Genomic DNA, 15,624 nt, shown 5'->3' on the forward strand with positions numbered 1-15,624 from the left:
GAATCATAAGAAATCAACACCTTAGGGAGTAAAACTACTTGAGTTAGAGCAGTTTAATCTTTAATTCCATTTTAATAATACCTGGAATATAGAAATATTTTCTGCCATTAAATTTATGTATATCATTGTGGGATCTACTTTAGCATTACTTTATACACCATCTATCAATAAGATCTATCTAAGCAAATGTAGAAAAAACATCTTATAAAAAATCTTCATTAAAAAATAAGCACATACTTTAAATTGTAACCAAATAAAGTACTAGTGATAAAGCTCTTTATTCTCTTAAATTTATACTTTTTAAAAGAAAAGTTTACACAACTACCTACGCAAGCAGAGAGTAATGTATCTGCAATTCTCACTCAAGCACATATAGAATTAAATAACATAATATTTCAAAGACTTTAAATTTATACAAATCAGCCAAATACACAGTCTTTTGTACCATCATAACACACTGTGGAAAAACTAGTCTGTTCATCCAGTTTATGCTCTCTTGGCAAACCATGATCTACTGCTTATGTTAAGCATCTGATTGTCAGATTTGAACAAACTGAATATTCATGATGATGATTAACCATTTCATGTCTAAAACTAAGAAGACACTATTCATCATAGTAATTATTATAGGTAAGGCATGCACATCTACAGAGAGACCATTTTTGCATTTGTGTTTTTTAGAAAATATTGTAATAGAAGTAAACTCAGAAAAATTAACAGGCATACGATACGATAGTAAGATATACAGATCAGCGTGTACCAGGCATACAGCTCTTTTCAGCAAACGTGATTAAATGTTCTTTGTTTGCATTTAAATTGTCATATATCAAACAGAAGACATGCTTTTTACAAAAGGGTTTAAAACATCTCAGAAAGAGACACATAATCACATAGGTTTTCCAGGTTAAACTAAAGGTTTGATGATTTGGGGTTGGGAGGGAGTTCTAGGAATTAAAGGGGGGGGGGCTGTTAATTACAAAGCTAACCAAATAAAAGAAAAATAAGGTTTACCTTTGTAGGATAATTTCAGCCTTGGCACATTGTTCTTCCCATTTTGATAGTTTGCTCTTGCTGCAAGTAATACTCCCCAGAAAAGACAGACAATCCTAGTTAACCAGCCCATGCTGCAGACGCTGTAGGTCCCTTTGCTGCTTTAGTCTTCCTTCCTGTATTGTGCGGCCAGAGAAGTTCAAACAATCTGGAAACTGGAGGTAACAGGTGATTTAGGTCAGTTTCATTCATAAATGCAGACAATCAAGACCTCATGGCAACACTAACACCTCTTCTTCTGTAACAGTCACTGAAGCACAGAAACTTCAAACCCTCCAAAAAGAAAAAAAAAAAAAAAAAAAAAAATCTGAGCCAGGCACCGGATAATGAGGCACAACTGTTGTGTGGAAAGAAAAAAAAAATTAACAAGGTCTGCTGCAGTGGTGCTTAAGAACCAGTTCCTTTTATCTAAGCTCCTCTGATAGCTGGTGGCGGACTCTAATCCTGCTCCCTGCTTCATTCGGCTCCGGGGAAGCAGAATGAAAGGGAAACAGAGAGACAGAGAGAGAGAGAGAGAAAGAGAGAGAGAGAGTGAGAGAGAGAGAGAGAAAAGCCGTGAGCAGCGCGGAGTTTTCCTGTACGCACGTAGAGGGAGATGACACAAGATCCCACAGACAGGTTTCCCCAACACTCACTAGACTGGCTGACAATGGGAGAACAGGCGAGCTCAACCCACTCCCCTTCCCTCCTGTCACACAACACATGCAAAAAACATCTCGTAGAGATTAGAGCCGAGCCGGGAGCAGAACCCTCCGGCGTGCCTGTGAAAGGCATGTAGCTATAAATTTACTTCCCAAGGCAAGCGTTGTTTCATAGCCATTTTTGGGTGCAATTTTGATTTTAAAAAAATCTGAATTCTGCTACCTACAAAATTTACAATTCTTGTTCATTATGCAATCCTGCTGAACTTGTGCATTATATGTGTGTGTGACTGTGTGTCTACATATCCTCATCAATACAACTTTAACCACTGAAGGTTTTAAAGCCTTGTTAGAGATCATTCCCTCCTCCCAGCTAACCCCGTGGGCTCAACCACCCCCTTCCTCTGTCCCACTGCAATTTCAGGGAAGAAATTCCTAGTAAAGCCCATTCCAACAATCAGTTCAAGACAAATATAGGTCCTCTGAGAATTATAAATTACAACAGGGGATTCTCAAAAGGATACTCAGAATTTAAAAACATCTATAGTTTTCCAGCTTCTGGAATGCTCTGGCTAACATTTTTAATGCATCACATCTCATTAATTAAAGCCACTTCCCTAGTTTTGGTTTAAAGGGCAGCGGAAGATGACAAAGTTCACAAAAGTCCCTGCTGAGTGTCAAAGAGTAACATAAAAAGAATATTTCTGTGTCTTCATGAGCTGCTGAAGGGTTACTAAATTTTCTGTGGGACATACAGGCATATATTCAGGCAGTCATAGGAACACCATTAGTTCCTTCCTCAACAAGTATGTTGTCTGTGGCCTCTCAATTTTCTCTTATTTTTCCTTCAGTTTTTCTCAAAGATGATGTTTTTACAAGAATCTTTAGAGATGCATAAAAAAGTTAACAGGGCAGAACTTTCTCTTCTTTATTCCCCAACTCTTTCTGCCCTACCTCCTCCTACCGCCGCTCCCCACCCCCACCTCCAGATACAGCGCTAGGAATCCAGACACTCAACTTCAACAGTATGGAAACTTCTTGGCTCAAGAGAGAGAGTGGGTCTCACAATTAAAAATACAAACATCTACTGAAAGTGGCTTAGTATTCTTAAGAAAATGATCTAAGCATTGTCACTACAACTTTCATTACTTAACGTCCATCTACCAATAGAAAAAGCACAGCGCCCTCTCTCTCTCGCCTTTGGACGTGTGGCTTGTGTGAATGTAGGTGGAGAAGGAGAAAGAGGAACAGGAGGATTTAAAGAGGGGAGAATGGGGAGAAGGGAGGAGGAATTCTGTCTCCACTTCACTAGATTGATTCATCAAGCAGATCTTATTGTATTTGTCAGTTTCCGCAAGCCTATTGATCAGCCAGTATTGTTAAGAAAATAAAATCCAAAAATAATGTTGATTTTACTGATTCCCACACTTGTTATCCTGGGCACTTTTCATGCTCTAGGCAATGGATTAAGGCTACAAATGACAAGAGGCTTGTCTGTCTTCCATGGATTACTCTCCATAGACATTCATTCTGTAGAGGAATTCATGTCGCTTTGGGATTATTTCAAGGAATGGGCTAATGAATTATCCTATTGAAATCTCATGTGTAATTAGCTTAAATACTTTAAATAGTTTTACCATTTTCATTAGTATATATTTTACATGTCTTAAAATATATTTATATTTTTACTTTACTGTTGTTTTCTAGAATAGAAGAGCAAGTTTATTTTGTCAAAACTAAACAGGATAATTATAAGAGTGTCCATTTCACCTGTGTCACGTCTAATCCTAAGACATTTTGATGTGTTCCAGGTTAAATAAAAGGTTGTAAGTAAATTTCAATAAAACAGGGTCAAAATTGGCTCCACTGGGGAAGAAAGACATTCAGTCTAGACTTTGAACCACAAAATCAGTACACAGTTATTTCATTTCATAAAACAAATAATTTAAATTAATGTCGATACATGAAAGTTGGTAGCACAGATACCCCCGTACACAAACTATTTTTTCTAAACTGTGATATGCTTATTTATATTTGATATTTTCTTACCCTCAAATTACTTATGATCTTTGTGTTTTTCCAGATATTTAAAAGTTTCATAGGTTTGCACTTACATTTGCTTCTCTGCAGATTTTTTATTTTAAAAATGTGAATATAGTAAATTTTTCAGGCAAACTAGCTGTCCTAGACTGATTAAATTATAAAATAGTAGAAATGTCTGCTCACACATAGATAATCCAAATGTTAAATAAAAAAATGAAAGAAGAAAGTAAATGCCTCACAAATACTTACAAAAGCATTCCGAATATTTTCTTTCTATTGCCTTCTCATTTGACTTTGGTCAGAGTTAAATAAAATGACATTTAACTATTTTTTAATATCCCCAAACACCTGAGAATAATCAAGCTTCGACTTATTTCTCAACTAAAGTGGAAGCAAGTATGGGTGGACCTGGATGGGAGGTATCGGAATCTATGGGAATCTGGTTGCATGTGCGAAATGCAGATTTTAATCCACTCCTCCAAAGATTACTCCTTACTCTGAGAATCTATGGCCTAAATTCTGAAATGAGAAAACCTGCTGTATTTGACATAATAATCATTTATTTTACTGTATCATTTATTACTTTTCAAAAGTCACAAGTATTATATTGGCCTTTTGTTTTGTTTGGAGATGGAGTTTTGCTCTTGTTGCCCAGGGTGGAGTGCAGTGGCATGATCTTGGCTCATGGCAAAGTCCACCTCCTGGGTTCAACTGATTCTTCTGCCTCAGCCTCCTGAGTAGCTGGAATTACAGACACTTGCCACCATACCCAGCTAATTTTTTGTATTTTTAGTACAGGCCTGGTTTCACCATGTTGCCAGATTCCTGAACTCAGGTGATCCACCTGCCTCGGCCACCCAAAGTGCTGGAATTTCAGGAGTAAGCCACTGTGCTTGGCCTTATATTGGCCTTTTATTTTAGGTATAAGTGAAATATTCTTATTTATTTCTTCCCCAAAGCAGCCTATTTTCAATTACTTTTCTAACCCATAATTTACATCATGTACTATATTTAACTCTATTTATAACTAAGTTTCTAATGTGTTCTAACAATTCAAGTTTTCAAATATTATTAACTCCTGCCATGAAATTAAATTTCAGCAAGTGCTTAATAGGATGATCATGCTGTTGTATACTTCTCTGTCAAATAAATCAGTAGTTTTTAACCTTACCTCACTCTGTATTGAGAAAGAGTACTAAAATTTTTACAGTGGCAACTTTCTAGATGGTGTACTTAATTTTCTAGAGGAACAATACTTCCTACTTCACAACAGGTTAGTTAACATGTTTTTCAGTAAAGACCTCTGTAGTCTTAGAAGATACTATTAAAAGGCCGGGCGCGGTGGCTTACGCCTATAATCCCAGCACTTTGGGAGGCCGAGGCGGGTGGATCACGAGGTCGAGAGATCGAGACCATCCTGGTCAACATGGTGAAACACCGTCTCTACTAAAAATACAAAAATTAGCTGGGCATGGTGGCACACACCTGTAGTCCCAGCTACTCGGGAGGCTGAGGCAGGAGAATTGCTTGAACCCAGGAGACGCAGGTTGTGGTGAGCTGAGATCGCGCCATTGCACTCCAGCCTGGGTAACAAGAGCGAAACTCCGTCTCAAAAAAAAAAAGAGAAAATATTATTAAAGTATTTACACATTGGCTATGTATTTTTTAATCTTTCCATGTATTGGATAAAACCAATGTGTATAATTTTAAAATGTTCAGTCTTTATGTTTTGCTATTATTGAAACAAATCTAGACAGTAATAAACATCATAATTTAAGAACGGTATTGTTTCCTAATTTGTCAGATAGCAGTCTGAGTACTTTCCTAGGTTACGCATACCCTGAATCTCTCTGTGAGTAGTAGGTAGAAATGCTCTCTGTATTTGTGCATAAAAGAATATAAGGAGAAATTGTGTTTTAGATGTATTTCAACGATTTAGTGAATAAAATGTACCTGAAGTTATGTTGCACTTGATTAAATAATCTCACCTATTTCTGCAATTCACCTTCCATGCCCATTTTATTGTGATCAGATACAGAAACTCCCCAAAAGTGTGTGCCACCCTCAGAAACAGATGACGTCTTTAAAGGAAACTACTAACTTAGGAATTTTTTTTTTTTTTTTTTTTTTTGAGACAGAGTTTTCGCTCTTGTTACCCAGGCTGGAGTGCAATGGCGCAATCTCGGCTCACCGCAACCTCCGCCTCCTGGGTTCAGGCAATTCTCCTGCCTCAGCCTCCTGAGTAGCTGGGATTACAGGCACGTGCCACCATGCCCAGCTAATTTTTTGTATTTTTAGTAGAGACAGGGTTTCACCATGTTGACCAGGATGGTCTTGATCTCTCGACCTCGTGATCCACCCGCCTCGGCCTCCCAAAGTGCTGGGATTACAGGCTTGAGCCACCACGCCCGGCCTTAACTTAGGAATTTTTAAATGAGTTAGTTAACCTGCTCTTCTAAGAAATAACACCAAAGAGGAAACCAGTACTAAAAACACAAATTTCAATACTCTTGGCAAGTTGTTTTTCAATTGAGTCATGTAAAAAACATATTATTTTACACTCAACATCTGTTATTTCCATTTTTTTTCCTTCCAAGGATGCTTCATTAGTATTTGAGAAAAGCTTACAATCAACAGAATTTCAGCAAATGTCATAGTCAAACATTTGCCCTTGCTCTGACTTCTGATGTTGGAAATTAATGAGGGTTTTTCTAGTACAAGAAATTTGAACCTTTTTTTTCTATAAAAGAATTGTGTGGGTGAAAAAATTCTTTAGAAGATCCGAAGACACTCTATTAATTGGAAAAACTAAATAGTTGATGTATTATTCATTCTAGCCAGAAATGATAGTGACTTAGGAACTATTGTAGTTGTTGCTGGAAATGGGGTGGCAGGTTAAAAGCAATGTTTAAGAAATTGAGTTAAACTTTTCATAATCTGACCCTTATGAATGCTTTCAGTATAAGCAACATGAGAAAGCATAAATTGAGAGAAGGAACTGATAAAATGCAAAGAGAATTAAATCCCTAGGGAAGCATTAACTTTTTCCCTTTCTCTTTGACTCTCTTACCCCCCAACCCCCCACCACCCGCCCTCATCATGAATGGTGATTTCAGTAAAAAAAGCTCTTCTCTTCTCTGGACTGAATTTTTAAGAGTTTGAAAAAAAACAAAACAAAACAACAAATTTTGTGTTGTCCTGTTTTCTCTTACAATATTAGGGTAAAGAGGAACTTAGAACATAAAAACAGCCTGTTTTTCAAATGAATTGATGTAATTAGTCTTAATATTAAAACAATGCAGAAGGAGACAAGAACTGATCAAATATTCAATAATGATGGCCAGAGATTTGAAGAAAAATCTAGACAATTTAGGTTATTAGAAATTACAGGGAAAGTCTTCTAGTGGTAAACTGTCCTTTTCTTGAGAGTTTGAGTAATGGAGGCCGTAGGTGAATTTTATTAGGTTAGTAGGTTTGAGTGGGAGATGAGAGAGAGTGACAAGAGGAGCAATGCATAAAATTTCGTAAGTTATGCTTAGTACCCCACTTGCCAAATATAGCTAAAATCCAGTTATAGGAATGATTTATCGCTTCTATGGTCTCTTTTCTTTTGTCTTCTTAAATCCAACACATTTTTAACATTTCAGAATGTTTTAAAGTGGCATTTTCTCTTTGCTATTTCTATCTGCATAAGGGTCTTATCACTACAGCTTCTTCATGAGATTATCTGAGGAATGAATGCTGTATTCCTGAATACTAAAATATTAAAAGCAGTGAAACACTGAAAATACCTGTTTTTTTTTTTGTTTTTTTTTGTTTTTTTTTTTTGAGAGTCTCCACCTCAACTCAAATGGAACAAGAAAGTTTTCAAGTGAGACAAAAATCCCATTGTTAATACTGATCAGTACAGGCTAGGCAGTGAGGAGGAAAAAATGAGGCATCTGTGGAATACAAATGAAATGAGCAGGTTGGCTATCGAGTGTTTCAGGATATTAAGTTATTAGTTATTTGCTTTCAGTAAAGGCATATCACACACTCTTTTACTGAATAAGCAAATAAGTAGATCTACACTTAATAAACAAAGTGAAGAGACTAAGCAATATTGTTTAAAGGATTACTTTACATCTGAGTCACGCAAAGCAGATGCATAGAGTTCTTTGTTATCCACGGAAAAAGAATGTTGCACCTCAGATGTAAGTTTATTACAATCTCTATAGCCTCAGAAGAGGCCTTTTTTCTTTGTTTTAAATGTTTTTGAAACTGATAAGGATAAAGAACAGAAAGGCTAAACCCTAGAATTAAAGCTCCTTAAAAGGGTTTACTATAATGGCAAAACCAACTGTTTGGCAAACAGTGATTCACAATCTACATTGCATTCTGCTTTTTAAGGGCACAGATTTCTCCAACTTGCAATAGTTAGAAAAAAACGGATTTCAATTATTCTTTCTTATTCCATATTGTCTCAAGTGTAAAACATCATTTGATCGAGTTTATGCTTCTTTCCCCATCCCCCAATGTGTAGAGTAGCATTATATTCCAGGTTTAATTTCACTGCCTTGGCTACAAAAGCAGCTGTCACCTTACGGAGGAGATCAGAAAATGCCTTGTTTATTAGTTATCAATGTTTTTATTATTGACGATAAGTTTTTTAAAATCCCATTTTTTTCTTAGAGCATATTCATAGAACTAATCTCTTTGAAAGTCAATCAACATAAATTCATTTTCCTTTCTCTGTTGTATCAGGAGAACAGAAATAGCATCCAATATGTCTAACTTTGAATCCTCTTACATTACAGATTCAAGTTGAAAAAGTTTTGACTTGAGGACTTAAGTGACAATGTTAGTATTCTCCTAGTTGATTTTTTAAATGTTGATATACAACTTTGGTGACTAAAGCACTTTAAAGATCCTCAAATATGAAGTTGAATTTTATAATATTCCTTTTGAGACAAAAACGATGTTCGCTCAATCCAGTTCTGTTCTCACATACACTTTACTATCTCTACTAAAATTTTATCAGTGAACTGCCATAATGTGTGGTTATACATGAGGAAAATAAATTAACTTATTTTTTGAACCTATGATTTCAAACAATGAGTGTAGTTCTCATTGTGCCACTTTGCTGAAATGACATCTGATATGTTTAATAGAATTGTTCTACACAGTAACCTTAGTTAGCAATATATTGAATTCTAAAAAAAATGCTAAGAGAGTGAATATAAAGTGTTCTCACCACAGAAGTGATAACTTTGGGAGGAAATGAATATGCTAATTAGCTATATTTAGTCATTCCACATTGTATACATGCTTTAAAACACTATGTCCTACACAGTTAATACATCCAATTTTATTGTAAATTTTAAAAATAATGATAATCTGATATTTTGGTGGTCTAATTTTATCTATGAAATATTCACTGCACATTTAATGATGCTGTGAAGCCTCTTTCTGTTAAGTCAAAATTGCAAACACTTATGAAAATAAGAAAACTAAAATTGAACAAATGGAGTTAATGTGGTAGTCTGTTTCTTGGGCTGTTGACATGACTTGGTAGGTATTTGTCACAGTGTGCAATCCAGTGCACTTAATTTATTTCCAGAGACATAATTTTAAATATAGTCTTTCTCTACTTGCAAAACTGGTAACCACTGAAAACATTTTACCTATCACATATCTTGCATTGCTTCCTTTATATTTATCCATTAATTCAACAAAATTTTGGGCTATGTTTAGGTGCCAGTCTTTGTGACTTACAAAACTAATCACAGTTTTTTTGTTTTTGTTTTTGTTTTTTTGAGGATAGAGATGTATACTCCTAGTCATGAGTATCTTAATGCCACTTTATCTGTGTTTTTCCTGCCCCACATCAAATAAACCAACTATATATCTTTCTGTATCTATTTTGGCATAATGTGCTTAATTTTTTAATACATCTATACTGTTACATTCTTTTCATCAATTCCTGTGCTGTTTTTCATACCTTCTAGTAACTTCTTCTCTATTCTTCCTGAAGACTCAAGCTGATGACAGATTGTCTACATATTTTGTTGGATTACTCATGATTAAGGACCACTGTATTCCCCTAAAACTAATCTGCCTATAGTTTGCATTAGGGACTCAGGATATAAGATTTTGCATTAAGGACTCAGTATATAGGATTATTTTATATATTTTTGAAAAAGCCTTGCATGATACAGCACAATATTTTCCAAGTATTCTAGGAGCTCCTTCTTCCTATGGTTTTATGGTGTTGGGTGCATTTATCTATTACAGTTATTACTTTATATCATAATACACTTCCTCAGTGGACTCTAATAGTAAAGGGAAGAGAAACTATATTTTTCTTATTTTTAATGCTCCACATAGAATTTGGCACAGAGTAATGCCTAACCTATTAATTAATGGAAATTAGTCAGGGGAAATGTATATTCGATAGCTAAAATACTGTGTCCAGAAATCTCCCAGTTTTAACAGTTTGTAGAAATTACCTCTTTGTAGTAATAATACATATTTTTTTCCAAGACAGAGTTTTGCTCTTGTTGCCTTGGCTGGAATGCAACGATGTGATCTTCACTCACTGTAACCTCCATCTCCTGGGTTCAGGTGATTTTCCTGCCTCAGCCTATTGAGTAGCAGGTATTATAGGAATGCACCACAATGCACAGTTAATTTTTCTATTTTTAGTAGAGATGGGACTTCACCCTGTTAGTCAGGCTGGTCTCAAACTCCTGACCTCAGGTGATCCAACTGCCCTGACCTCCGAAAGTGCTGGGATTATAGGCATGAGCTACCACGCCCAGCTCTTTGTAGATGTAATTGCACTAGTTGTTAATGCTTTTATGTTAAGCACGCATTGGAGCGTAGACCATGGCATTAGAAAGAATTCTAACATGCGGCTAAAATAACTATATTATAGTTCACAAAAAATAAGTTTATTTTCTCCTTCAAAGTGTAGAAAACTGTATTGTTAACTTTTATAAAATTACATATCTCTTTTGAGATTAAAGACTCCTCTTCGCCAGTGAACTATCAAAGTATGTTACTCATATTGATAATAATCAAAATGAATATTCTACAATGTTTCTAAATGTGTAGTGTTTCCAGATGGTAATGTTCTATTTTTTTAATTTAAATAATTAAGAATGATGGTTATGAAACTCTCAGGAAATAAAGCACCACAATTGTGAAAATTCATGTACTTATAAGACAGAACATCTGGATTTAAGTCACAAGACCATAATTTATAGCAATATAATATAAATTTCAGTTTATTTGTCTAGATTGCAGTTGATCATTCCCTTCTCCCATCATGGTTAGCAAATGAGATATATTTGGACATCCAGGGTCCCACCCTTCCTGACACTGTGGAGACAGACTTTGCAGTCACAGAGTTTAGGTAAGCCTCTGGGCTTCAGAATTGAACATGGGCATAAGGATATCATGTTGATATTGGGGAGAAAAATTGTGATTCTGAAATGCCGTTTAGGAGAAAAAGGAGGCAACTTCTTGAGAATCACCTGCCACAGGTACCACAAAGGCTAAACAAAAGAGAGGAGGATCTAAACTGTTATTAATTTTAAGGTTTGAAAAGTTACCCTTTAAGTATCACATACTAGATTTTAAATGTGCTATATTTACATATCAAATGCAGTAGGTTTGACCATGAAGAATCAGATCATCTAAATTAAAATATGAAGATTAAAGAAGGCCGTAGTAAGCAGAGAAACCATGACTTAGACTAACAAGTATGAGGCTGACTTTGCTAATCAGCCCCATAACCCCAGGCAGCTGCAAATTGAAGGAGAGCAACATTTCACCACTTCACAAATTGCTGATGACTCACTTGGCCAGATGTGCATTTGAGATCCTCCATCTTTCATGGCTTGCACAGAAAGAATGTATCTTTTATGGTAAATCAAGCCTTAAATTATTAGAAGACCCATTACTAGAACTAAATCCTCAACATGTGAGTGAGTTTTAATAACCTAAGTCACAAACTTCATGAGTTAGTAGTATTTATGTTTCAGAGCAAATTATTTTCCCAGATAAGTGTCATAGTTAACTTTAGGAAGCAGAAACGTTAGGGTCAACAGGTGAAACACCTGTACAATTATTATGGGAATATCTCCTGCTACTACTTATATTTCAAGTCATTCCATCTCATAGGTCAATAGCACTCCTTACTATTTTAACTATTCAACAAGTTTTGTTTCATGCTGTTTTCAGAACACTAGGGAATCCTGATTGGCTGGTAAATAAGTTAATTTTCCATTCTGGTGTAATTTTTACTATAATAGTTTCAACAGAAACATTCTCTCTTTGCCTTTGGTGTCATTGTTAAAATATCTTGGCAAAAACATGACAATTATTATAGCTACGAAACTATCTTTTAACAGTTTCTCAGATCTGCAAATGGACACCCACAAAAAAGTCATTTAAATTCTTAAGATGAACTCTTACAGCTATCTAAATTTACAAAATAATTCATGTCCAGTATTTATTTTTTCATAATTTCCAGAAGTCTAGAAACAGTATAAACATAAAAATATAATTGCCACAGTCTGAATATAATTATAATTTCTATTCCTAAGTATCCATCCATGATAAAATTCCTAGATTTATTAGCTCTCAGTAGTATGATACATTCAGTAGACTTTAAAGAATCATGTTTTTTAACATGATCCAGAATTTTAAAAGTTTATTCCTACTGTAGTCCCTCAAAAATACTGTTTCACATGTATTCAACATCATTTTCAAATGTGAATTCAATAAATGTGTAAAGCCCCTTAGTCTCTTACTAAATCGAGTCTATCAGAAAGTGGTTTGAATGTCACCAGTTATTTTATAGGAATAATAATGTTTTAGCTTTAAATAAACTTAGGTTTCATTCTACTTTAAAACTAGAGTGCCAGGATGAAAATAAAGACCCTTCTTTTAGAAATAGAGATGACTGAGTTACATTTAACAAGATGCAGGATGTGGCACTTCAGCTATCTAACAGTGATGGGCTATTTGTAACCCCAGCAGCTAGATCATATTTCCTTTCCCTCATACGATTTCAGAATAATTTAATAAAAATAACATTGACTCTATGGCATTCTTCCTGTTCTGATTTATTTAAATGTTAATATCTCCACAATAAAGATATACTTTAAAAGCATTAAGAAAGAAAGTAAAATAAGCCAATTTTGCTTTGGTAAATTTTTAAAAGTTTAGTTTATTGTAGCAACTGTTAAATACAGTGAGTTCCAACCAAGTTTCTCTTCAAAGAGTCAATATGCCAGTATGTTCAGTTTCTGTGTTCTTTGTTCTTCATTTTAAAATTTAACTTTCTCATTCTCTTCCTCTCCTTGCCCCTAGTTTCCGTAAAGAAGCTTCCTGCCAGCGCTAATTAGCAGTTGACATCCGTTCCACCGGTTACCTGCCCCTATTCCTCTTGCCAAAACTGCACATCCCCTAGCGCGTCACCCTCCTATCCCATATATTTAGAGGCCTGACTTATCCTAGTCACCTGCTCTGTTCTGAGTCACACCTGGTCACCTCCTTGGTCCTGAGTCACCCCTGGTCACCTGCTCTGATCTGAGTCACCTTTAGTCACCTGTTCCGTAATTAGAAACTGCTCTCCTCACCACCCTGGCTCATACCTCTGCTCTCTTTAAAACAGACAATCAGAATTACCCTAGACTGTGCAGTGCAATCCTAGCCAATGGGGGAATGACACAGCAGTAGGGGCTACCTGCCTCAGGGATAAGACACACCTCCCTTGTTCAGGAGTGCTCTCACCACTGCTCCATCCATGAGACACACGCTTCCATAGAAGTAAATTGCCTTGCTGAGAAAATTTATATTCAAGTGCTATTTCTTTTGTGGCACCGAGTTTATTTCTAACAAAACCAAGATGGCATTTAGTTTACTTCAAAGGGTTTTCTCTGATTGCTGTTACTTATCTATTAAATGGGTTTGCAATACTTTCTACAGTTCTTTCTTGTTCAACTGCAAAAACAAGTGACAATATGGTAAAAAGAAATGAGAAACATAATTTTCTATGTATTATAGCAATTGTATATTATAATAAATATCTTTTTCTGTAACTCATTCTATCTAATTTGATTACCCATTTTTAAATATTCAATTCTTTACATAATCTTGCAAAATTATTTATCCTAATTATAGACACCCAAACACTGATTATCATTATTAGTTAAATCACCATACATATAGGTGTTTTGGGCATGTTTACATGTATTCATCCTGTCAGTAAAGTACATATTTTACAAATATATTCATCTTGTAGCACTGCTTTAATTGAGAGACCTCTTCAATGGTGAGGGTCATATGGACTGTTTCCTGTGAGATTCCCGGTAACATTCCTTTCACACAATGAATACTCAATAAATGTAAGTGAATTACTTCCTGACTATTGTCATGGTTCCTGGGAGACGCAGGGTGGGGTTGGCAGCAAGAGACAAAGCTGGTTGTCAAAATTGTGATATTTAGATGAATGGTAAAAGTAGGATTTGAAACGAATTCTAAAAATTTTCAGAACTCTGCCCATTCTATCAAATTCTGATGCAAATGAGTCTACATATTCCATAACCCACTAAGACCAATTTGAAAAACAAACCCCAGAATTCATAAAACTGGTCAAAGACCATTTGCTTACTTAAAATATAATTGCTTAAAAGGGTTATGCTTAGAAACTACGTTCAACTGAAGAAATTACTGTGTTCTGTTTTGGGATGTGTAGAAGAGTAGTTTGTTTGAGGGTGATGAAATATGCTTAAATAATGGAATTTCACTAGGTATAAGTTTGACAAAAATGGCTTTCATTTTGCTGAGTTCTCTGACCCATAAGCTAAAAATAAGGCACGATAAAATTTAAGAGGTTAAATCCTCTTCCTGTAGGTGTAGTAAAAATTTGTCTTCCTTTTCCGAGGAGGTTGGTGGAGCTGTTGCTGTGGGAGGCAGGTTTCCCTCCACTTGCTCTATAATAAAGGAAGACTGCTGTGAGAGAATAAGGCTGTGTGTGAAATGAGGACCCTAAAACAGTGTGACAGCGAGAAGACTGCATTTATGTGGATGTTTTTCCTCCCAAGATATTCCTCCCAAGATTAAAGGCATTTAGTCTTGTGTATTTAATATATGTGTATATGCACACATGCACATTTATACATACATACACACATTTATACATATGCACATACATATGCACATTTACCTATAAGTGTATATATGTATATACTTATATATACATGTATGCCTATTTTATATACACACATGTACATATTTGATATAATTCAAATAGCTATTAAATATTTGTGCCAGGCTATGTACTAAAATGTTAAGAATGGAGACAAATGAATATGTTCCCTGCCATCAAAAGTTTGCAATTAAATGAGGAGACAATGTAAGACTAGCCTTTTAGAAGTATATGGCAACAATCTGCATATCATTCAACTATAAACTTTAAAACATGGATAAGAGATAATACTCTTACCTTTAGTATTTAGTTAAGCTGAGGTAGTTTCCAGTAATATGTCATAAAGTAATTCTCTTCTCTACTGAATGATACAAACTCATGAGTGATTTCTGGCATCTTAAGTATAAGTGGAACAGTTGGCTTTGACCCATTTCCTTATTCCAAATATATACTCTCAGATTTCAGTCTTGCAAAAAGTGATAAAGGCTAGTTTCAGAAATTAGATTCAGAATATAGAAAATTGCAAGTTTCTTATTACTGCATTATACATGGAGCTAAAGGTAAACACTATCACTGGAGTCTCATTACCAGAATTGGATACTGTGTATATATAATGCTCTAGAAATTATATTCAACATCTAAATATAACATTATTTTACAACTAATGGGCTAGTGGCCTATTTACCCCTT

The 15,624-nt window shown here is 35.2% G+C and overlaps 1 protein-coding gene across 3 annotated transcripts in view; it reads right to left on the bottom strand.

Annotated features, from left to right (window-relative positions):
- The window catches only part of SEMA3A (semaphorin 3A), a 322,145-nt gene that overhangs the window by 214,954 nt on the left and 91,567 nt on the right, over positions 1 to 15,624 (bottom strand). Inside the window, exons 1-2 of one of the 3 annotated variants that reach the window (XM_074379342.1) lie at positions 1,919 to 2,176; positions 1,012 to 1,205 (exon numbers count right to left, since the gene is read on the bottom strand). In XM_074379342.1, coding sequence (XP_074235443.1) covers positions 1,012 to 1,123 — 112 coding nt within the window. In that variant the 5' untranslated portion in view covers positions 1,124 to 1,205; positions 1,919 to 2,176. Of the gene's footprint in view, positions 1 to 1,011; positions 1,206 to 1,685; positions 1,875 to 1,918; positions 2,177 to 15,624 lie in introns of those variants that run through there. The other 2 variants (XM_074379341.1, XM_010344878.3) reach the window with 2 other exon arrangements.

Source organism: Saimiri boliviensis, chromosome 10 (assembly GCF_048565385.1).
Source record: "Saimiri boliviensis isolate mSaiBol1 chromosome 10, mSaiBol1.pri, whole genome shotgun sequence".
Lineage (NCBI taxonomy): Eukaryota > Metazoa > Chordata > Mammalia > Primates > Cebidae > Saimiri > Saimiri boliviensis.